At 40.8% G+C, this 25,432-nt stretch overlaps 1 protein-coding gene across 1 annotated transcript in view; it reads right to left on the bottom strand.

Annotated features, from left to right (window-relative positions):
* The window catches only part of Atxn10 (ataxin 10), a 144,874-nt gene that overhangs the window by 19,932 nt on the left and 99,510 nt on the right, over positions 1-25,432 (bottom strand). The window contains exon 10 of the mRNA XM_057791921.1: positions 12,116-12,179. Within this exon, the coding sequence (XP_057647904.1) occupies positions 12,116-12,179 (64 nt within the window). The remainder of the gene's footprint in view (positions 1-12,115; positions 12,180-25,432) is intronic.

Here is a 25,432-nt window from a genome sequence, read left to right as displayed (position 1 = left end):
AACATAACAGAAAAAAGCACTTCAACGTTTATTTGAATTCTCAGACTCACCAAGATAAGGCTGCAGTGCTTAGGGTTAACGATCACCTTGACAAAATCTAGACTCAGCCAGAAGATGGGCTCTGGGGCATGCCAGGAAGAACTTCCTTGATTAGGTTAACTGGGGTAGGTAGCAGAAAGCTGAGCGGAGCACACATGGCTCTCTGTTCTGACTGTGACAATGTGACAGCTCCCGAGCTCCCACTGCCTTGCCTTCCTCCCCATGACAGACAGACTAGAACTGTGAGCTAGACAAGGATCTTCTTTCATCAGTTGCTTTCGCCAGGGCATTTTATCATGGCCCAGGAAAGAAACCAAATAAATGGAACGATGGTTCTGGTCTCCCCAAGTAAGGTTCCAAATACACACAAGACCAGCTAAAACTCTGTCAAAGTTCTGCAGAAACCATCCTGCTTAGTGAGGGCTTCTCACTTCTTAAAACAGGCTTCTCCTACCTATTACCTAAGATATTCCGGACCGAAAGGTGCTTAGAAACACATTTTGGTCATAATCCTCAGGATAAGGGATATATTTCAGGGTACAGGACTACAAAAACACATGGGATGGGTTTTTTAGCAGAAAAGATCAACTGAAAAAAGTGATTTATGCGACCTGTTTAGGGACCATGGCAGACAAAACCGAGGCACATGACTTGAGGATCATGGAGTAATTCCTGGAGAAGACATATATAGCTCCAGTCTTAAAGGATGAAGGAGCTGGAAATACATCCTAAGATGGCTACCATCTTAGCACTCCACTGCTGGTCTAACTCATTACTTATGGATCAGGCAGGACAGCAAGTTTTATCAAATAATTACTATGTACTTGTCACCAGGATCAGTGCAACACAGCTGTGCCCATCTCTTCCTCAAGAAAATACCATTGAAAGAAGCATGGCGTCCAAGCAGAGAGGAGGCTCGGGTGGGAATCTAGATTTTTTAACTAAGACAAAGGATTTAGCCATGGTGTCAGACAAACCCAGGGTTGCCCTGGCCAATACACATGAGCTGGAGGAGTTCTGATTGAAACTTCAACTCCTGAGCTTCAGTTTCTTAATCTGTAAAACTGAAGCAATTATTACCAACTCTTAAGACAACGGATAGGCAGGATGTGGAACGCGGAAAGCACCCAGTGAATGGTTAAAATATTTAAGCATGAGGTGCAAGAGAATGCACACACCTAAATGTGCATACTGATCACTGTTTTCATATGTATGTATTTATTCATTCCTCATTAAAATTTAGAGCATGGCTAGTACCTCAGGAGTACCCAGTGCTTTTCTAACAATATTCACGTTCCCGGCTCCCATAACCACTCTTCTGTGTACTATCATAGAAGAATCAAAGCACAGATGCATTTTATATCAGTTTCTATCACTGAGTATGGTAACCAAACCATCAATACTTGCATACAGCAGTTTATTTTCCTTTACTGTGTGTCATGACCAACACAAGCACAATTTATTTTTCTACTTAACTATTGATAAACACCCAGTTTATTTCAGCCTGAGAGTGCTTTAAGAATGCTACTGCTGTGACACTTCCGGCCCATATCTGCTGTCAGACACATGCACACATTGGAGATCACCGAGATATACACTGCTGGCTCACAGAGCGGGTACATGTTCCTCAGTGTTGACCAGAACTGACAATCCACACCCCATAGGAAGTCGTGAAGCTCAGGCTGTTGCACGCCCCTGGCATCAACCACTTGCTTCCCCAGCCACTGGGATGGGGTAGTAGATAGAGGCTTCTTATTGTATGTAGTTTTTTTTTAAAAAAACATTTATTTATTTATTATGTATACAATATTCTGTCTGTGTGTATGCCTGCAGGCCAGAAGAAGGCACCAGACCCCATTACAGATGGTTGTGAGCCACCATGTGGTTGCCGGGAATTGAACTCAGGACCTTTGGAAGAGCAGGGAATGCTCTTAACCTCTGAGTCATCTTACAAGCCCCTGTAGAGTTCTTTTTAATGGCCACTAGATTTCTTTTTTTAGTGAACTTGTATACCAAATCTTTTGTCTGTTTTTCTTAAAAAAATAGAATTATCTTTTCTTAGAATTTTTTTTTTTTTTTGGAATACTTGCCATATTACACAAGTTCAAAGTCAGATATACTGAAAGCAAATAACATTTCAGTCTTTCTTTTAGAGCTAGTGTTCCCAATTGGGGGTTTGGTATCTTGCTTAGGAACTGTCTACCTCCATCTAACAATCATATTCCCCCACGATTCCTTCTAGAAGCTCTATTGTTTTATTGCTCACAGTGAAGGCTATTAACATTGCTGAATGGTAAAACGGAGGAGTCTGGGATATTCTGCAGCCCCCAGCCCTCATCCCCAAGAGAGCTCTGCTGCAGCCCCATTAGCAGGAGACCTGCTTCTCTTTGAATGAGGGGCCTGTGATAATATTTCCACACTCTCCATTTTGCTCTGGATGTCATTACTGGAGTATCACTGACTCACAGCAATAATAGATGAAAATTTACCTTTCTTGTAAGGACTAAGAGTCAGAATAAGACATGTGTGCAAGAGTATGTACTTGCTATGTGGGGTTATGCAGGTGGCTTTATACACATGGTATACAACCCAGGAGGGGGTGGTAGAGACTCAGAGTGAGATACCTGGAGTGAAGAAGTGATAGAAAGCAAGTCCAGGTCTGTTTGGCCCAGAGTAGACACACCTGCCACTATGCCATGCTTCCTCAGCACAAGATTACATGTTATTATTCCTGTAAAGGATTACATTTCTTCACGTAAGTAAATTCTATTTTTTAAACAAATGTAGTCTTTCAACAACAAGGGGGGAATTTAGATATGAGATAGATTTAAGAGTGGGGGGGTCATAAAATATACATAACAACTCAGTTTGGGCTCTCTTTCTATCCCTGTTCCCACCCAATTCCCCCAATAAAAACAATATATTAAAAAAAACCCACATCAAGGACTACTGATCAAAACATAGATCAAAAAAGAATGAAAAGAAAAACATGGCAAATAAAGTTCAGCTGTTTCTATTTGGGAACAACAACAAAAAAAATCCCACTTGCCACAATAAACTGACAAATAAGAAATTGACTCTGCGGTAGTGAAACTGGAATTTTCCGATGGCACCAGCTACTCTGTCATTACTGTGGGTGACCCAAGAGTGAGTGGGGGCGATGAACAGCTGGGAGCTGGCTGGGCTTACATCCCTGACCCAGGAGTACCCCAGTGCAGGCCTGCAGGGTTAGGCTCCCCTCTGAGCCATGGCTTTCCCCTGGCAATGGAAATCCCTGCTAGTTGCATAAACTGCTTCTAAAGAACACCCCACTGTTAAATCAGTCTAATCTTCCCATCTACATGTGAGGAGGAAGCAGAGGTCTTTCACAGTGAGGTATACAGATTTCTCATGGGAAAGATGGACATTGACAAGACTCTCAGGCCCCACCCTAATACCTGGAGGATGCTCAAGGGCACTACACAGCTAGTTTACAGTTTATCCAGGCACATCCAAATATATATTGTATGCTTGCTGTGTGTGTTCATGTGCGCGCAACAGAGAAGGGGGGGGGAGAACAAGGTGTGTCTAAATCTTGATTAAAAGCTTGATTAGGCTAAATGATTGGATGAATGGGTTAAACCAAATTCAAAATATTCCAGAACCTAAGATAACGATTCACTTGACAATTGAAGAACCCTTGGGGAAAAGTTTTCTTGGGCTTAGAGTTGCTCTGCTTCCTGATTAATAAACATAAATTCAAGAATCAAGACATGGTAATACTTTACATAGAAGAATTAAAAAGGAAACTCACAAGTGACTATGTCTTCTCACTGACTGGAGCAGAGAGGCTCAGTTTTAAATTTAATTTTAGACCTGTTAATTTAGGAATGTGAAAGGGGGAGTTGATGCTCAGCATGAAGTTTGCCCTGAGAGCGCACAGGCACTGGGAACTGTGATCACACACAGGACAGCACTGACATCAGCCTGAGCCATGCCACCTACTACCTCTTGCCTGGATGGCATCAACAACCTTCCTGGAGGTCTTTCCTAAGGCCTGGATCAGTGTCAGATATGTAAAAGACATTCAATAAACACTGCAGAGACATCAGAAGGGAGTTGTAGGCAAGCCTAGGCACACGTCACATTTAAGCTAGAGAAAAGGTATCAACAAAGGAGAGAAGGAAGAGCCACTGACAGAAGGGAGTAGGGGAGGAGAAAAACATAGAAGCTAAGAAAGGTAGTATGTTAAGGACATGATTAATTATGATAAAATATTAAGTCATAGGGCTGGAAAGATGGCTCAGTAGGTAAGAAACCTTGCTACTCTTCCACAGGACAGAAGTTTGATTCCCAGAACCAGTGGTGGGCAGTTCATAACCACTCATAACTTCATCCAGCTCTAGAGGCATTCTAACGCTGTCTTCTGGTCTCCGTGAACACCTGTATATACATACCCACATACACATAAATAAAAACAAGATACATCTTAAAATTATTAAATCACATACAAATAAAGCAAAATATCCACCAATTTTGGCAGTATGTTGGAAATGTGGCCATTAAAAAACCATGAAATTTATAAACATGTGCTGTCTCTGACCCCTTTTGAAGTCCCACTAGAAAAAATTTTGAGGAGTGGGGGTTTTTTGAAAGAGTGTTTCTCTGTCTAGACTTTGGCTGTCCTTGAATTAGCTCTGTAGACCAGTCTGACCTCAAACTCACAAAGATCCACTTGCCTGCACCTCCTGAGCACTGGGATTAAAGAAGTGTACTGGCACAAAAAAAATTTAAAGGCACAAATCCACATATGTAAAGATTTTAGAAGCTAGGGGTAGAGAGATGGATCAGTGGCTAAGAGCATTTGCTGCTCTTGCAGAGGACTTGAATTTGGTTCCCAGTACCCACACTAGGCAGCTCAGAATCACCTGTATATCCACTTCCAGGGGTTCCAATGTCCTCTTTTGCTCTCCACGGGCATATGCACACATGCGGTACATATGCTCCATCCCATACATATACAGATAAAATTAAATACATATATACATACATATATATATGTATATATATATATATTTAAATATTTTAAATGCTAAAAGGAAAAAGACAAGAAGTTAACAGATGGGACAACTGCTTGAGTAAAAACAGGGAGGGCAATATAGAAGACTAAAGAAGTGATTTGAATGCAAGGATGATAACATGTACATATTCAATTACAGGTGAAAATGGGCTCCATCCCTTAGAAATGAAAAAAAAAAAAGTCTTAGGGTTTCTACTGCTCTGATGAGACACCATAACCATGGCAATTCTTTTTTTTTTTTTAAGATTTATTTATTTATTATGCTACAGTGTTCTGGGGGTATGAGCAATCATGTGGTTGCTGAGAATTGAACTCAAGACCTCTGGAAGAACAGTCAGTGTTCTTAACCTCTGAGCCACTCCACTAGTCATGACCATGGCAATTCTTTTTTTTTTTTTTTTTTTTTTTGGTTTTTCAAGACAGGGTTTCTCTGTGGTTTTGGAGCCTGTCCTGGAACTAGCTCTTGTAGACCAGGCTGGTCTCGAACTCACAAAGATCCGCCTGCCTCTGCCTCCCAAGTGCTGGGATTAAAGGCGTGCGCCACCACCACCCGGCTGACCATGGCCATTCTTATAAAGGAAAACATTCAATCGGGACTGGCTTAAAGTTTCAGAGGTTTAGTTCATTATTGTCATGTTGGGAAGTATGGCAACACACAGGCAGACATGGTGCTATAGAAAAGGAGCTGAGAGTTCTACATCTAGATTGGTAGGCAGCAGGAAAAGAAGTAGGCCATTAGGCCTGGCTTGAGAATCTGAGACTTAAAGCCCACCCCCAGTGATACACTTCCTCCAACAAAGCAGCACCTACTCCAACTAGGCCACAACTCCTATTAGTGCCCCTCCCTATGGATTTATGGGAGCCCTAAAACAAAAACAAAGGTGGGCCTGAGGTCTAGGGAGATTGTTCAGTCTATGAAGTGCTTGGCATTCAAGCATGAGAGCCCAGGTTAGATCCTCACATCCACATAAAATGCCAGGTGAGTAGCACACGCTTGTAATCCTAGCACAGGGGAGCTGGAGATAGGATAATTGTGTCAAGTTCCAGGTTCCAGTGAGACTCTGACTCAAAAAACAAAGCAGACAGCACTAGAGAAGTAATGACACCTGAGGTTGACCTACGCACGCACGCACACAGGCCAGAGGAATAGGTGGACCCCAGTGACTCTCCTTCATCTCAATAGAAGACCAGAATACCCATTAGGTCAAGTAGCAGGGTAAAGAACATGGAGCACATATTAGAAACAACTAAGAATGGAAATAACCAGCCAGGCGGTGGTGGCGCACACCTTTAATCCCAGCACTCGGGAGGCAGAGGCAGGCGGATCTCTGTGAGTTCGAGGCCAGCCTGGTCTACAAGAGCTAGTTCCAGGACAGGAACCAAAAGCTACAGAGAAACCCTGTCTCAAAAAAATCCAAAAAAAAAAAAAAAAAAAAAGAATGGAAATAACCCTCTGGGAAAGGAGGGGAATAAATATAAGCATAAATATGATGAAGTCAAGTCCCTGCAGCTAATCTGACAAAATACAGACAATCACTTCACATTTTAGCACAACAATGAAAAACTGGAGGCCAAAGAGATTTTCTGTTAAAAAAAAAATACACTTTAAAAATCATGTGTGCATGCATATGTATGAGGATGTACATGTGGAGGTCAGAGGACAACTCTGTAGGGTCAGTTCTCTCCTTCTACTTGATATGGGTTTTGGGATCAAACCCAGGTTGCTAGCCTTGCATGGCAAGTGTCTTAACCCTATGAACCACCAGCCCAAGAAAAACATTTTCAAATAAACTTAGATTGTCCTCCAACAATGAAGGTACATTAAAAGGAGAGGAATGAGTCTAGGAAGATGGTGGAGAAGTAAGTAATTAAGGAGAGGGAAGGTGATAAATGTATATACCGAGCTAAACAAATACTAACACATACAATACTTATTTTCATTAATTATGGTATGTGTTCACATATGTGCTATAGCATATGTAGAGGTCAGACAAGTTGTGGGTGTTGGTACTCTCACACAAAGAGAATTCCAGGGATCAAACTCAGGTGGTCAAGATTGGCAGCAAGCACCTTTACCTGCTGATTCATTTTGCTGGCCCAAGAAACATATACATGAATATAAGTGTGTGTGTATTTCTATCCCTATATCTTCTTTTTTTTTTTTGTTTTGGATACAGGGTTTTTCTGTAGCTTTGGAGCCTGTCCTGGAACTCGCTCTATAGACCAGGCTGGCCTAAAACTCACACAGAGATCCACCTGTCTCTGCCTCCTGAGTGCTGAGATTAAAGGTGTGTGCCACCACCACCTGGCCCAAGAAAACTATTTTATGAGGTTCCAAATACAGAACTAAACACAGCATAGTTAGAGGGGTTTTAGCAGTCCTGGCTGGACTACCTAAGAAGAGAAGTAAGGGGCCTGAGATCGGAAGATTCCATCGTGTACTCCATTTGCTCAGGAAATAATGCCAACAGTTAACAAACACTAGTTCATAAAAGTAAAAGCTTATGACTAGCTAAGGAAATAATTCATCAAGTGCAGAAATGGCCTACAAAATCTGAGAGGAGTCTTTGCTGGGTATATATCTGACAGAGGATTAGTATCTAGCATATACAAAGAACTCTGAAAACTAAATACCAAACAACCCAGTTACATGAACTAATGAAGTGAGCAGACAACCCTCAAAGATAAGTATGAATGGCCAATAAATATATGAAAAAAAATGTTTAACACTTGTACCCATCAGAGAACTGCAAAAAAACAAACAACCAAACAAACGATACTGAGATTCCTCCTCACTCCAGTGAGAACAGCACTCAGAGAACTAGAGTCACTGGCAAGGATGTGAGCAAAAAAAACCCTTCTTAATTGTGGTGAGGATTTACTCAGTCCACCCAACTATGAAAATTAGAATGGAGGTTTCTCAAAAAACTAAAAGCAAAGGAAAGAGCCGACCCAGTCATGGCATTCCTGGATGATTATCCAAAGGACTCTAAGTCAGTACCTCAGAGACACTTGCATATCAATGCTTACTGCAGTACTGCTCATCATAGCTAAACTATGGGACCGGCCTACATGTCCATCAGCAGACAGGATGGATAAATAAATTGTGGTGTATGTATAGACAGAAATTTCAGCCATGAGGAAATCAGGTTTGCTGTTAAGAAAATGAGTGTAATGGAGACGGTCATATTAAGCAAATTACATCAGTTTCAGAAAGACAAGTATGACATGTTTTCTCTCATTTGTGGATCCTGAAGTTTACAGAAACATACAAAATCATGCATGTCTATATCATGTGAAAGTAGAAGTGAAAGTGTCTACAGACACCTGCGACCTGCTGTCCATACCCTATGTGTCTGTCCAGTGATAGTGACAAGTGTAGTTTAATACAAAATCATCTGTAACCTCAGTGCTGAGGAACGGGGCAGCAGTGCTCAGTGGTCAGGAAGGCTAGTCAAATCTAGGCATTCCAGGTTCAGTAACAGACCCTTTCTCAAAAAATAAGGTAGAAGGTAACTGAGAAAAACATGCAAAGTAAAAAGCTCTAGACTCCACGTGCTTGTGCACAAATATGCATTCACTATATATACATACCCACGCACACATGCACTCCCCAAATGAACATATACATGACATACACACAAATAATAAAAATGAGACAGCCCAGTGTAAGAATATATAAATGGCTTCATCAAGAACATGATGTTTTGTATATAAGAGCAAATATAACAAACACAATTCATATGGCAAGTGAATGTGTTTTATAAAGGTTTAGTTTTTTTGCTTGTTTCATGAAGCAGAATCTTGTTAGGTAGCTAGCTACCTCTGTTTTCTGAGTACTGGGTTACAAGTGTGCCCTATCATTTCCTGGACAAATAAACATTTTAGGAGATGCTCAGACCCTTTACAAATGTACAATGGGGAGTGAGGTCTGAAGTCTTAATTATAGTGCTGAATCTCTGAGGAAAATGATATGGTGTATACAAGAGCTAAATGTTCCAACCAAGAAGTAAACAGGCAGTACTAAAGTTACCTATTACAGTTTATGGGCTGAACTAGAGAGATGGCTCAACAGTTAAAGAGAGCTAGCTGCTCTTGCAAGGGACCCATGTTCAGTTCCTAGCACCTACACAGCAGATCACAAATGTCTGTAATCCCAGCTCTGTAACTGTAACTCAGGGGATCCGGTGACACCTTCTGGCCTCTGAGGGTACTGCATACACATGATGTGCTTATCTACCTACAGGCAAACACTTATAACCACAAAATAAAAATAAATAAATCTTGGGGGAAAAAGACACAGTATAACATTTCCACAGACAAAGGCAAATACAAGGAAAAACAGTTCCAAGGGTGGAATAAAAAGAATGGAGATCTGGACATAGTGGCATACTCCTTGGGTCTGGAGGACCATTGAAAATTTGAGACTAGACTAGGCAATACAGCAAGACCTTTTTCTCAAAATTTAAATAAAAATCCAAAGTGTAGAGAGTGCCAGAGCTACAGTTCTCCTATTAGACGTCTTCTAGTACTTTGAAAAAAGAAGAGCCATTAAAAATGCATATTTGCCAGGCTCTGGTGGTACATGCCTTTAATCTCAGTACTTGGGAGGTAGAGACAGGTGGTCTCTGTGAGTTTAAGGCCAGCCTGGTCTACAGAGTAAGCTCAAGGATAGCCAGGACTTGTTTCATAGAGAAACCTTGTCTCAAACGCCCCACTCCCAAAATAAATCATTATTTTCTTTTTCTCTTCCTTTCTCTCTTCCTCCCTCCCTCTTTCTTTGTTTCTTTCCTTCTTTCCTTCTTTGTTTCTTTCTTTCTTGTTGTTGTTGTTGTTATTTGAGACAAGATCTTACTATGTTGTTCTGGCTGTGGCTGTTCTGGAACTCACTATGCAGACCAGGCTCTTCCTCCCTAGTTAGTGTTGGGATTAAAGGCATGTGCTAACACACCTAGCATAAGTATATTATTTTCAACAAAAAATTTAAGAAATAAAAACACCAAGAAAGAAGAACAACTGGGAGGTGAAGAGTAACGTCAAGGTAAGGAGATAATTCTCAGGAAACTTGCTGTGAGCAAAAGCAGAGAAACAGAAGCAAAGGAGCTGTGCAGCTGCACACACAGGTGAGGTGGGCAACGTGACACACTGTTTCTCTATTTGCTCTGGTAACTAGATTTTAATTTACAGCTATAACTGAAAAATGAATCACTGGGGTGTAATGTCTTCTCATTTCTGACAATTCAACATTATTTGCCTTTTACTTTGATATTTCAGGGTGTAGCTCATCTTATTGTAAACATACTTTATATGACTTTAAAATCTGGTGGGACTAATAAGTGAAACTGCAAAGAAATATCAAACACATTAAAACTGCTTATAGTATTCTCTTTTCTTAATGATTTAGAGACGAACTGAGTGTCTCCCAATGCTGAATTATCAGCACGAAAGCCAGTTGTCTACATGGACATCCATGACATGCATGCTTTAAAGTCATTTTCTACTGCATGGGCATGTTCACAGGATTTGACTGCATATGCTCACCTCATCTCAGCAATTCCTATGGAGGCAGGACAGGAGAACCAGCTACTCACAAGCATAAGTTCTGACTGACATTTAGGACAAACGATTGGGACTTTCGGTTTATTTCCTCATCTACAAAATGGGGTCTGATTATATAAGCATCTGCTTCATGTGTTGTTAGAACTAAGTAAGGCCACAACACATGAAAACATACAATAAAGACTAAACAAGGATAAAAGTGCTGTTAACACTATTCCCCGTAGCACACCGGAGCATTCCCCTTTGGACGTTGGTAAAGATAAGTACCAATGCTAAAAACCCGTCTTCACTCTCAGTCTAGGGAGTATGAAGACAAACTGGGGGTAGTCGTGGTCAAGACAACTGGCTTTCTGCCTGAAAAGACACCTGCAATTTCTACTGCCCCCCCCCCCCCCCAACAGAGACACTCTTCTTTTGTCTTTCCTTTTCCTTGGAGCTAAAAAGCCATCCAAACTCTACTCTGAGTACTATGCAGTGACTGATGACAGCGCACACAGTGCGTCAATTCTTTTGAGCCTCGAAGGAGAGTCTTCTGAGGCTCTTGATTTGGCTTTTCCTGATCTCATGAGCTGCTGTGCTCTTCAAAATCAGATTTTATATTGTAAATTGGGCAAATGGCAGTATTTTTAACAAAAACATTAAGCATTTTTCTGTTTACTTTACTCTGAAACGTGATTATCTTCTTAGCAGAAGCCCCCAAGAGAAGGTTCTCCTGGGTAAAACACCCCTACTCATCCTAGGATGGGCTCCTCACTATCCAACCAAGCCTTATTCTCTCAACTTTGAGCTCATAAGGGTTCCTCTTACAATGCAAAAGCACAGGCACGCAGGGCCCAGAGCAAAGGGCAGGATAGAAATCTGGCTCATCAGGTAAGTTCTGATAATCAAATAGGTCTCATTTCAAGCCTGAAGAGGCTGCACCAGGTCCCTGACCAATTACAATACTAAATTAGTTTTATTTGGCATCATGACTTGGTGCACTGAAGAAATAATTAAAATGTCATGCAGAACACTAGCCAAGGAGGATGGACAACAACCCAAGTAGGGCAGAGATCCCACCTCAGCAGCAGGGGGCTGCAGGAGAGGGCCCTGGGCAAGGAAAACTGATGGGCACAGTAACGTTTCTTAGTGCTAGGGTGCAGAATGCTCCTCCTGCTTCTGTGCTGTCAAGCCTTTGTTAAAGAGTGCTAACTAACAGGAGTCTAAGATCTCTACAGTGAACACAAGCCTAGTGTTGTATGCTTATTCCAAGACCACACACATAACTCTGGAAGACGATATACAGTGGAATGAGCTGTCTCCACCACACATTTTAGTCATATGCTATTTTCAGATGTCCTGGTTACCTTGAAAATTAACTCATTATTCTATGAGCTAGCCATCTTACATATTGAACAAACACCACGAGAGGAACAAGCCAGGCTACAGCACCTGGTTGTGGGTCATAGTCAAGGATACAGGGGTTGTTGTCATCGATATTGCTGCTGTCCAGGATCAGAGGAATGCCATCCAGCTCGTTCACCTAAAGGGAAAGAAAACGGACAACCAGATCAGGACTACAGAATAGATGAATCGTTTCACCTCCCTAATTTCCTGATTATAATATTGCTTCACCTATAATATATAAAATCAGATATATAGGGTTTAGATAGATGGCTTAGTAAGTGAAGTGCATGTTTTACAACTATAAAGACCTGAGTTTGATCCCTAGAATCCATGCATTGTTTTTAAACAACAATAACAACAATAATACCCAATCCCTCACTACACCAAAAACCAGAACAGTGGTGCACATTTGCACAAGGGTAGACAGTGAGTAGTCTGGCCTAACCCATCAATAAAACCCTGTCGCAAAACAAAGTGGGTGGTGTCAAGGAAGAGCACTGAAGCTGCCCTCTGGTCTCGATATGCAGATGCACACGCGTGCACACAACACACACAAAGAGAAAAGCAGACATATGAGCACAGACAGGACTTCATTCTTTTCACTCTTCCTTAACACAGGCATTTGGGCAGTCATCTTTATTTTATTTATTTATTTATTTATTTATTTATTTATTTATTTATTTAATTTTGGATTTTTCGAGACAGGGTTTCTCCGTAGCTTTTGGTTCCTGTCCTGGAACTAGCTCTTGTAGACCAGGCTGGCCTCGAACTCCCAGAGATACGCCTGCCTCTGTCTCCCGAGTGCTGGGATTAAAGGCGTGCGCCACCACCACCCAGCTTGGGCAGTCATTTTTAAAAAGAACAGAAGTAGATTATACTCTAATGCTGCCTTTTAAGGATAAGCTCCCTATCTGAGCTTTAATTTAAAAACAAAGAAATGTTACCAAAATAGAGATCAGAATCCTTTTCTACAAAGAAAACAGGAAAATGTTTTCCAACTAGGTCTCACGTCCAGAAATGAAAGATTTAACATTTGACATTAAGAAAAAAAAGACAGAGGCAAATGCAAAAAAAAAAAAAAAAAAAAATTTAAAAGAAATTGAAATTGCCTTCATTTTAATCCAATACCGTATATGTTATTTATCCTGAAATACTGACAGAATTAATCTAAATATATATGCATGAAGATTCCTGCATGTTACAAACTGTATCTACCTTATACAATAAATCATATTTGAGAATAGTTCTTAAACTTAAAAAAAAAAAGAAAGAAAAAAAAGACAAATGAAAATAGAGAAGAATATTTGTAGGATAGTACAGATTTGTAATATACTTGCAAAGAATTAGCATTTATATAAGGAGCCTGAGCAGCAATCTAGGAATCAGGAGACAGGTGTGACAAGGCTGGGAGCTGAGGTCGGCCAGAATCCCAACCTTAGAGACTCAGTTTTCCCATCTACAAAATGGGATGTAAAAAAATCTACGGATTATGATGTTAGTTGACTGTAGCAAGGAATAGGGACTTCTAGAAGCCCAAGGAAGCAAGTATATTTTCAACAGGACCAGATACATACTTTCATTCTGCATGGTGCTAAACTGCCAACTTCTCATAAGTGAAAGAAGAAAAAAAAAATGATTCAGTATTTATTCAGTGCAAGAAATATAAAGAAAACTAAAATTCTAAGGTCTATCAAGTTGGTAGGAGTTTGAGAGAAGTTAAATCACACATAAATACTGAAATCTAAGCAAGCTATACAGGTAAATTAAAGCTATATTAAACACCATGGCTCCACTAAAACTCTGGGCTCCTAGGTAAACACCTCAGTCACAGGACTGCATGACAAAAGGCTACAGGAAGCTTTTTATAGAAACCCATTGACTGTTTTCAACGTACAAGGACTATTCTAGACCCAGATGACAAATACATAATTATAGACTTAAGAATGAACACAGGGTAAGGTCACTGGGAACAGCAGACATCAATGCAACACCTTCCCAAGGGGGCCTGACAACAGAATTTGTTATTGCAGAACTCAGGTTTATTGCTGCAGCTACACCAGTAGAGCGACTATCTGGGGTAAGAGAACAATTAGGAAATTAATGAGTTTTCTTCTGTTAGCACTCCATAAAATAAGGAAGTTGTTTGTTTCTTTACCTAACATGTTAGGAACTGATTGCAAACCCATAATAAATGAGTCACAGGTTGTAGTTCTCTGGAGGAGCCAAGCTCAGTCAACACTTTCTTTTTACATGGTAATGTTGCCCTACAAGACAGTAAGCCTAGCTTAAACAAACATCTAGGCCCTGGCATCAGTGTAGACAGAGGACAGTAACTGATTATCTATTTCCTTTCTGCCCCACAGGAGCAAGTGATGCTGGAGAAACAATGAAAGCATATAGGTCCTACAGGGGAGCAAGCTCCTTTGGTAACATATATTGGGCTGGCCAAGAAACTGCCTTAATAATCCTGATTGCTTCGACACTGAATGGTGAATGCAAAATCCTGGAAAAACTCAAGAGCATACACAATACTAAGGTAGGGCAGAATCTTTTCTAGTCAGGCCTCAATGTTTAGTAAAAAATTCATTCATAACATAGACCTTCAGGCAGACTCACAGGTCACAATCTCATGCCAAAAAGAATGAACCATGGCTGGGGTGTGTAACTCAGCAGCACAGCACTTGCCTAACAAACTTTAGGCCCTTGGTTCTATCCCCAGTACTACAGATAGATAGATAGATAGATAGATAGATAGATAGATAGATAGATAGATAGATAGATAGATAGATAGATAGACAGACAGACAGACAGACAGACAGACAGACAGACAGACAGACAGACTGACTGACTGACTGACTGACTGACTTACTTTAGCCAGGTGTAGTGGTGCTACACCTGTGATTTTTAAGATTGCTTTGGCTGCTGTACTGGTTTGACAATGCACAGAGCAAACGGCTCATAGGATAAACAACAACCATTTCTCTGCTTTGGTGGCAAAGAGTTGAAGGTTAAGAGATGAACAGAGTGTTTTTGTTGTTAAAATTTCCTTTCTACTGAAGGTGGTAGAAGAGAATTTGCTCCAGGCTTCTCTTTGGGCCACTGCTGGAGGGTCCTTTTCAGGTTGCAGTTTTCTGCGTTGACCTTCACGTGATGTTTGGCCTATACCTGTGAACTGTATACAAACTGCTCTTTTGTATAAGGAGACCAGTCACACTGAGTTAGGAAGCCCATCCTACACCAGTTTAACATCATCATAACTTGGCTAATTACACCTGTAATGACTGTTTCCGAGTAAGGTCACATATAGCAATTCAACACAGCAAGGGAAAGGATGCAACATTCAACTAATAATGGCTACTACAGGTCTCTTCCAATAAACACGAAAGTCAGTTTTTACCAAAAAAAGAAAAAAAAAAGGAAGAAAGGAAGAAAGAAAGAGAGAGAGAGAGAGAGAGAGAGAGAGAGAGAGAGAGAGAGAGAGAGAGAGAGAGAGAGAGAGAGAAAGCAGAACCTATGAGATTTGGACTGGTATAGCCTAAATAACTGCCAGGTGATACCTTGGGAAGAAATGACATAACCTTACAACAGTCAGTTTTTTATTGAAACTCAGCTTCTCTTGGTAACTTTTTTATGGCTTTCAGGTCTGGAATTTATACATAAATTTACTCCTAAGAATTTCATGCTTTATAATGGCATTGGAGAAATATTTCATTTTTTTTTTGCTAGATATTTTTGTTTAGTTTCTGAAGACAGAGTTTTGCTGTGTTTTTCAAACTGAGCTTGGCTCAAGATCCTTCCCTAATAACTCTTCCTCTATCTTTTGTTCAAATGGTTGTTCTAGAATTGAGAGTATATATCTTTAACTTGTTGTAGCTTGTTTATAAACAACATTACATTACTTCAAACAATGTGTGCCACCATGCTTTAAGGAACAAACCATGGTTTGTACACAGCTGTTAGAACAGAAAAAGTTAAAGCTAACAAACAATGTATGAAGCCAATATCACACGGTTTCTAAATTGAGTAAGACAAACGAGTACAAGAAAATTAAAGGATCACTTAAATCCTTCTCACCACCAATCCTGCAACATTAGCTAGACTAAACAGTCTCCAAAAAATGCATCAAGATCAGGCAGCTCTCTAAAAAAAATTCAAGTATAGCACACATCAAGATGTAGACAAAGAAATGATTCTCACTTATACACTCAAATTCATCTCAGTCTGCAGAGAAAAGTACCAATTAAGCTCAGCCCTACTTCTAACTTCTTTCATTCTCAGAAAACCATTAAACTAAACGAGGCTGTATCGGAATTCCTGTCAGAGGCCTGCCTGTCATAAAGTCCTCATTTAGTTTAGGTAGATCATTGCTGTGGGACAATGGTCTTCTACCCAGTAAACATTTGTTGCTTGTATTGCTTTAACAAAATGCTGATTGGCCAGTAGCCAGGCAGTAAGTATAGGTGGGGCAACCAGAACAGGAGAATTCTGGGAAGAGGAAAGGTTGAGTCTGCAGTCATCACAGGGGAAGCAATATGAGAATGCCTCACTGGTAAAAGGTACAAAGCCACATGGCTAACACAGACAAAAATTATGGGCTAATTTAAGATATGAGAGTTAGTAAGAATCCTGAGCTAATGGGTCAACTGATGTGGTCTGTATGCTGTGAATGCCACTGGTTAATGAATAAAGAATTTGCTTTGGCCTGTGATAGGGTAGAGTAGAACTAGGCAGGGAAAAGAAAACTGAATGCTGGAAGAAAGAAGGCAGAGTAAGAGAGAAGCCATGTAGCCCCGTGGAGACAGATGCTGGAATTTAACCAGGAAATGGGTTAATTTAAGATATGAGTTAGCCAGAAATACACTTAAGCAGTAGTGCAAATAATATAGTTTCTGTGTGATTATTTCGGGCTGAGCAGCCAGGAATGAACTAACAAGCAGTCTCCTACTATAGCCAACCAGTTTATAATTAATGTAGACTTCTGTGTATTTTTCTTTGGGACTGAACAGCTGTAGGACCAGGTGGGACAGAAACCTCTGGCAACAGATCATAACAATAGAAAACAAGGGCAAACATTACCTGCTCCCAAGTAATAATGTATAAAAGTTAATTTGGTGACATACTAAAATTGTAAAGGTCTTTGGAACATTTTATCTCTAAAAATCAGAGATGCTCAGGGATGCCATGAGGAGCTGGTATGAGAAGCTCTTGAAGGCTCACAAACGAGACAGAGTCAGGGGAGGAAAGAAAATCATAAAGTCTAAGACTGACAGAGCTAACAGAGGAGCAGGCTGTTCTTACTTTGATTTTGTAACTTTTCAAAAAATTTAATTACATCACCCCCCTTTCAAATCCTTCCCATATTTCACCCTACCCCTGCCCTGCTCCCTCTAACGTACTTTACACATAAGCACAAACACAAAAATAAACAAATAAATAAGCAAATATATAAATACAACTGCTGAGTCTGTTTAGTGTTGCATGCATGTTTTTAGGGCTGACCACTTGGCACTGAATAACCTACTGGGGCCTCATCTACAGGGAAGACTGACAGGTTCTCTCTCTGCAGTCTTTAATTGCCTATGAGCTCTTCATTTAGGTTGGCGGGCAACCAGATTCCTCCCATCCCAGTTGTCATGTCAATTAGTGTTGTCATTGTTCAGATCTGGTTTAGGCAGCCATACTGTTGAGGTGTGGGGAAGGATGGGGGTTGGGTGTGAGGGTGGGCTAACCAGAACTAAGGATGGATGAAAAAAATCCCTAAAGAAACCTACTATGTTTGTAAACTAATTTAAGACATAATTTTAAAAAACAGGAGTTTGAACACAAATACCCTGCACAGGTGGACAATGATTCTGGCAGAAGACATGGATTGTTAAATAAAAATCTTAGTGCTGGGTATGGGATACCTTTTATGAGATACCCCTAGGAGTAGGACCCCAGAGAACCCTAAAACAACACATGTTATTGTTGTCAACCTCAGATGCTAACCATAACTAGATGGTAAGACCCTCTTTTTGAAGACACAACACACTTCTGTTGCAGGATGCAGAGAAATCAGGGAAGAAAGTTTCCTGCTGACTAGATTTCACAGTGCCAGAAGGCTCTCTATTGGCTGCTGGCAGTGTATCCTACAGCTAACTATGCCTGCTATCATATTAGCACCTGCCAGGCAAGGCGTGCCCACTGGCACAATGGCGCACAAAGGTTACAAACAGGAGTAACTAGCTGCTTTGGGGTTGGATACGAGGCCTGCTCTACAGAAGGAATCATGCCCAGTGCTACTGTAAACTAACAAGGCCACGGCTCAGGAGGTCACGTGCCTACTACTATTTTATGTATTTATGTATTATGTATTTATGTATTTATGCTTATACCTATGCTGCCCTCAGCCTTGTCAGGGAAGCTTCTCTCTGCAGTGAGTAGCAGTAAATGTAGAGATTTGTAAGTGATCAAAGTGCTGAGAGTAAGTATCTAATAGATGCACAGTTCTGGGTGGGACATCTATAGCCACCCATTAACCCTAATTCCCTGGACAAAAGACCTAAGGATCACAGAAGAGGAACAGAAAGAATGTAAAGGGCAGAGGATGGGAGAAACACAGTGAAACACTGTGTTGGGGACATGACATGATCAAAGCACCCATGAACTCACTGTAGCTACGATTACCTGCACAGGATCGGTCAGCATTCCAACAGACACCACTAACTGGACTCAGTGTATTATTACCAAACCAAAACAAGAAAAACAAAAGGATACAAAAGGAATCATGTTGTGGTAAGTTGGGGGTTCCTACAAGGAGTGTTTATAATCAAGATTAATGGTTTATACGTATGAAATTGTCAAAGAATAAATAAAAGACATTCTACTAAAATAAAGAGACAAGGGGGAATGAGGATGTAGTGCATTCTACCCACAGTTCATTTGGGTTACAGGAAAGGGATGTCCTTCTTATTTCTGGAGTAGCAGTATGATTGTGTCCCACAAACCCCATGAGAGAAAAAGAGATTAACTTAGACAGAATCCAAAAACTCAGCGAGAAAAGACTGCTCCCAAATTTTATTGTCACCAACTGCCAGAGGCTGGCAAAACTTAGCAGAAATAAGACTCTCAGGGCCATCCTTGTCCCAGATTTCTTGTGGTAGCTAGAATATGGCAATGGATTCTAAGAGCTGGTTTCTGAGGTTGTACTTACACAGTGGTAAATACTAAAGAACTGGTAGCAGCGAGAACACATCTAGACCAGGGGTGGTGACACATGTATGTACCTGGAATTCGATAGCAGGATTGTGGCTACCCTGGGCTACATAAAGAGATACCCCCACACTCATGCCAAAACAAAATCCGCAGCACAGGGATTGATGCATAAAGAGCTGAGCAAACCAAAGCCATGGGGATGATACCAGTATGCCAACATGCACACAGCCAGAGGCAGAGCAGACTCAGAACACATTTTGAACTTACACATCTTTGTATTTTCACACACATGGACAAATGATTTAAATTTAATGTCTTTGGACTTGTAATATTATCTCTGGGTTTTCACAGTTCCCTGGAAATTTGATAATGAGTTAGAATTAATAATCAAATATGGAGTATCTCTTGTGGACATTTGATGATAATGAGTTTAGGCCCCTCACAGGAGAGTATCAGAATGGAATACATTATCTGCCTCAAGGCCAGTGTGATATTGGAGTTAATAAGATACATGTGTTATTCTGACCCACTTAAGGTCTCCTGAAGGCAAAATATCTCCTCCTCTCTAGTGGCCAAGGAGAAAGAAGGAGTAGCTCAGTACTGGCAGAGTAGCCAGGGGGTGAAAGCACAAAATCTGACATGCAGAGCTTCTTCCCAAAAGTGGACACTCTATGGCCTTGGGGATCAAAGGTGAAGCAGCACACCATCACACCACCAGAGAAGAGGCCAGCTGGCTCAAACGCTTCTTGCTCTGAGCTGATGCAAAATTCCCTAACTTCTCTACTTCATAGCCCCGACTGCCAGAGGCTGGCAATCCAGTGAAACAGAAATCACAGAAATCACAGCTGTGCTGTTCAGAGCTCTCAGTAACCTAAGAACTACTTTCACTCTTTGATCCCTTAGATGACTGATAACTACTTGCTTTTTAAAATGTATGTGAAGAAGACAAAACATCTTTTGTAACTAATTCCAACTATGGACCTACTCCACCTTTACACTCACCAATTCCAACTAAGTCCTAACCAACACCACAAAGAGAATGAGAGAAAGAGGAAGGGAAGTAAAATATAATTACAGCATAATGCTAGTGCCTATGAAAGAAATAAACAGGATGATGTAAATAGAGCGATCGGCAAGGCATTATGTTAGATGTTTGCCAGAGAGATCTTATAAAATGGTGATAACTGTGCTGAGACCTCACCTATGAGAGTGATCAAGTCATGAAGATGGGCCAGATACCAACACTAGTAGCCTTCAGACAGAGCAAACCAGAAGCAGAGACTGATGCATAAAGAAAGCGCTGAACAAAACTGAGCCTGACAAGTCACATCTGCACGGGGGCATGCAGAATTTGGAGAACAAAGAAGTCAAACACTAAAGATTATCTTAAGGGGTGTTCTAGGGACCAGCAGCACAATCACCAACCCAGCTTGTTCTGAGATGCAAACACCTGGCCTTACACCATTCAGAAGCTCTAGGCTTAGGGCCTTGCAGTGTCTACAATGCAGAAGGTGGTTCTTGGTCTTTACTGCTTCTACACATCATGTGGAGAACTTTCAAAAGTACTGAAACTTCCACCCATGTCCTGGCAACTAAATCTAAATTTGGGGGATTATAATCCTAAATATATATATAATCCTAAATATATATATAATCCTAAATATATATATATCACAGAAGAGTAAAATAAAAAGTTGTAGAGACCAGAGAGCCATTGAAGATTGTTTTTTGCTGCTGTTGTTGTTTGTTTTGTTTTCTGAGGCAGGATCTCCTTATGCAGCCCGGTCTGGCTTTGTCGTGATCTTGCCTCAGCGTCCCTAGTGTTGGGCTATATCAGTGAGCACCATACCCAGTTTTCAGTTTAGATTCAACTACATAAAGAACTGAGCAGAGAGTAGAAAGTATTCTGCAGCACCCAGAATACCTGTGAGAAAGCTGCTGCAGAAGCAGAACACACAGTGATGTGTGTCTGGATCACAGGATTAAAGGGAAATAAAGAAAAAGTTTAGGCTTGGACCCAGAACTGCTTTCAAGGAGAGTGGGGAAAGGAGAGAGGAGAGACTCTAACTGGCTAAGTGGCACTGGTAGCTCATTCCCTGAGATACGGAAGGAAAGTGCTGGGCTGGGCTGGAATGTTAAGAATACTCTTTATGACAGGAGAGACAGGTAAAGATGGGAATATGGGGAGGGGCAACTAACACTAAATGACATTTGAAAAATCATAAGAATGACCCATTCTGTAGAAACTTCCTAAAATATATACATATATGAAAGGAAGCTAAATGGAGTCACCAAATAATAGGGGAGACAATGCCCCAAGTAAATAGGCATGGATTACACCTTGCTTAATTGTTGACTAAGCCTCCCCATCCCTGGCAAAGCCAAGTATCAAAGGTCGCTGCCAAGGCTATCAGTTGCTCAGCACAACCTGACAGTGAGGGGGTAAAGCCCAACTGCTAAAAATGACACTTATGTCATGGAAGATGGAGAAGTGGAGCTGATGCCTAACTAGAAAATTCATCCCTGCTGCCTAGAATCATGGCACCGGAAAGGACTTTGTATACTACTGCAGGAGAAAGAGAACCATCACTATTATCCAGCTATAAACCTTGTGAGCCACCTGCAAGATATATTGGTATAATAGAAGCACAAATGATATGAGAGTAACCAACTAAGTTTTTGCTTGGATTAAGGCCCATTCCATGAGATGGAACCCATGTATGACACTGTTGAAGTGGCCAAGAACCTGGGACTAGCAAAGTCATGGGCCTAGGGGGAAACTTAATCCTTTATTTCTGTTTAAAGAACATAGCAGCAAAATGATTCCTAATTACATACTGCTTTACCATAATTAAAATTTAATAACAGCTTTATAGAATAGGGGATTACTTGGCCTTGTATTATTAGAAAGATTGAACATTTCCCCACCAGCTTAGGTTTTCTAAACTAAGGTCTTAGGAAATAAAGGCTTTAACAGTAAAGACTCTGACCAACTAGTATGTGCCAGGGTCATCCTGAGAAAGTATTGGAACCCAACCAAGGTAGGACCAATAGGGCAACAACTATGCAGACAGAACAGACAGACAACCCAGCATGTGAAAAGTGGAGAGCAGCACATAAAGCTCAAGAACTGTGCAGATGCACTTGGAGGGCACAGAGGCCTCAGAGACCACAGCCCCTAAGTAACCCTCCGCACCCAGGAGAACAAAACGTGAGAAACAGCTCACTGTAACATACAAGAGTACAGGAGGAGGAGAGACTATGATTCCACGGTGAATGCAATTGAGTAGAGTGAGATTTTGTGTAAACCACAGCATCTCTTCAATAATATAGCTGGGGGCTCTTAGCCACCTAGAGCAGGTTCTCAACTGTGCATCATAACCCTTTTGGTGGATGAACAACCCTTTCACAGATATCCTGCATATCATATATTTACATTACAACTCATTAACAGTAGCAAAAACTACAGTTTTTGTTTTTGTTTTTCGAGACAGGGTTTCTTTGTAGCTTTGGAGTCTGTCCTGGAACCAGCTGTTGTAGACCAGGCTAGCCTCAAATTCACAGAGATCTGCCTGCCTCTGCCTCCCAAGAGCTGGGATTAAAGGTGTTTACCACCACTGCCCGGCAAAACTATAGCTTTGAAGTAGCAACAAAAATAATTTTATGGATGGTGGTCACTACAACATGAGAAAATGTATTAAAGGGTCAGAGAATTAGGATGGTTAAAAACCACTGATCTAGAGGGACAAAGAGAAATATGATTAATGGGAAATATTTTCTTTTATTAAAATTGTTTTTATTGAGCTATATATTTTTCTCTGCTTCCCTCCTATCCTCTCTCCTCCCCTTAAAAGATATTTTCTAAGTTCAGCTACCAAATTTCAGAAAGTTCAACACATACCATACACAGATAGCAAATACAAACATCTTTAAATTTGTGATGCCCTTGGTAACTTGCTCCTTTTTAAAACAAACAAGCAAGCAAACAAACACATGCACATTTCACAAACCCTTCCGCCTAACTGGTTTTACTTAAATGATGAATGAAGTCAGGTAGTTTTAAAGAAGCTAACTATATTTCTAAACACAAGACTTAAAAATAATCAAACAAACACATAAAGCCCACTCCCAACTGTTCTTAAACTAGGATGAAAGTGCACAGGCAGGAACTTGAGCAACATCTGGAAAATGAAAACTCACTCTGTGCATTCCTACAAGAGGGTCTGAGGCTACTTTTCCCAACTACAAATCAACCAGACACTATAGGACTAGATGTCAGAAGGCATTTGCCAGGGATTTGGAATGCAGAGCATGGCCTCCCCAGGATGAGCTCTAGTTTAGCCTTTTCACTTCCTGGAGTGTCTCCCAATCAAGGAACAATGGCAGGAAAGCCATTGGGGGACACAAGGGCAGAGAGGGGAGACTGGCACTGCCATCTGTACAGCTTTGAAGGAAGATGACTCACTTCTCATATGAAAGTCAAGGGAAACAAACCAAACCAAACAAAGCTACATTAAAATCAGAGGGTGACACTTTAGTTAATGATGAGAAAACGAACCAGAACAATATGTGGCTTCTAGAAAATACCCTGAATGGTGGACATTAATACAATAATTCATATTTATACTTCTACTTATAGCATTTCTGTTGCATTCTAGAAAACTTTAAATCTGTTGATTCCTAAGTATTGCTAGTTTTCAATGACCACCATTTCTTATTTTAAAAGTTATTTATTTTTATTTCATGTGTATTGGTGTTTTGCATGCATGTATGTCTGTGAGGGTGTCGGGTCCCCTAGAACTGAAGTTACAGAGAGTTTAAGTTGCCACGTGGGTGCTGGGAATTAAACCTGGGTCCTCTGAGACAACAGTCAGTACTTTTAACTGCTGAGCAATCTCTCCAACCCTGACTGTCATTTCTTAAAGACAGTTTAATGAAGCGAAATGTCAAAAGATGACCAGTGACATGTCTAAAGAACTACATGAAAGATCTATTTTGAAGCAGAAGAAAACATGAGTCAAGAAAAGCACTTCTTCAACACACAAGTACACATTATTTACAGCTCCACTCTACCTAGATGTCGTCCCAAAGTCACAGAATATGACTTGAGAAAGCATAACACCAAAAGGGACTGGGAGCCAAGGCAGTGGCTGAGAAAGCGGGCGGTTCTGAGAAGCTGTTCTGGCACAACTGTGCTAATAGGCACAGCTACTTTTAGAACAAGAACAACTCAGACAGCAAGCTTATAAAAATATGCACTTCACCTTGGCTACTTAAGGTGCAATTCCCACCTATAATGCATTATATAAAACGCTACAGTTCAGTGCCTGAACAAACAGAATTCTGTTCTGAACGCATCTGGTCATTAATTTTTAACCCACGGATAGAATCTCCATTTTCGGTTGCAATATCAGCTGAGCTTCTGGCCCTTGGTAAATGAGTCTTGGAGCCTGGTGACCAACTTGCCTATGGTGCTACTATCCACTGGGAGACTGATGCTCTGGGTCATCTAACTATCTGCCACACTAGATTGGTAATGAGCATCTCTATGTGTAAGACCAGCAGGACATCTGCTTAGGTCCTGTTCTACACTAAGCGTCCTCTGGACATAGTGAGGGATAAAGCTGATGAGAAACCCGGGGAAACCAAATGTATGTCTGTCCCCCCCTTTAGCCACTCACACAGCCTGGCAAGTTGGCAAAGATCTCTGGGAAAATTGTGTGGCTGCCCTCCATCTAATGGGACACATGGAACCAAAGAAAACACTTGAAATATCTGCTTGTTACTAAGATTAAGGCTACGCACCAAGTAGATGCAGTGCAAAAGCTACAAAATGGGACATGTGAGCGTGAAGGGAGACCTATGCCAAGATCTGATCCTCACACAGGTCTGCAGGGCAGCAGTTAGCATTCCTATCAGGTAGATAAAGATCACGAGACTCATAGCAGTTAACTAGTTCAAAGTCACATCACTGAGCAGTGGGCAAAGCTCAGGTCTGTTTAATTAAAAATGTATGCATTCATTTTTTTTTCAACTCCATGAAAATATTTCTCATCTTCAGAAAAGAGGATGACAGGTGTGGTGATATTGTGGTACCTGTAATAATTATAAATGCTTACAATCTGGTTTTTAGAAGACTGGCAGTGTGGCCATACAAAGCCAATGTGGATTCTATTAACAAAACTGTCTCAAACA

This window comes from Chionomys nivalis, chromosome 17 (genome assembly GCF_950005125.1).
Source record: "Chionomys nivalis chromosome 17, mChiNiv1.1, whole genome shotgun sequence".
NCBI lineage: Eukaryota > Metazoa > Chordata > Mammalia > Rodentia > Cricetidae > Chionomys > Chionomys nivalis.
The sequence above is the reverse complement of the archived record's forward strand: the minus strand, read 5'-3'. Positions and strand labels throughout refer to the sequence as shown.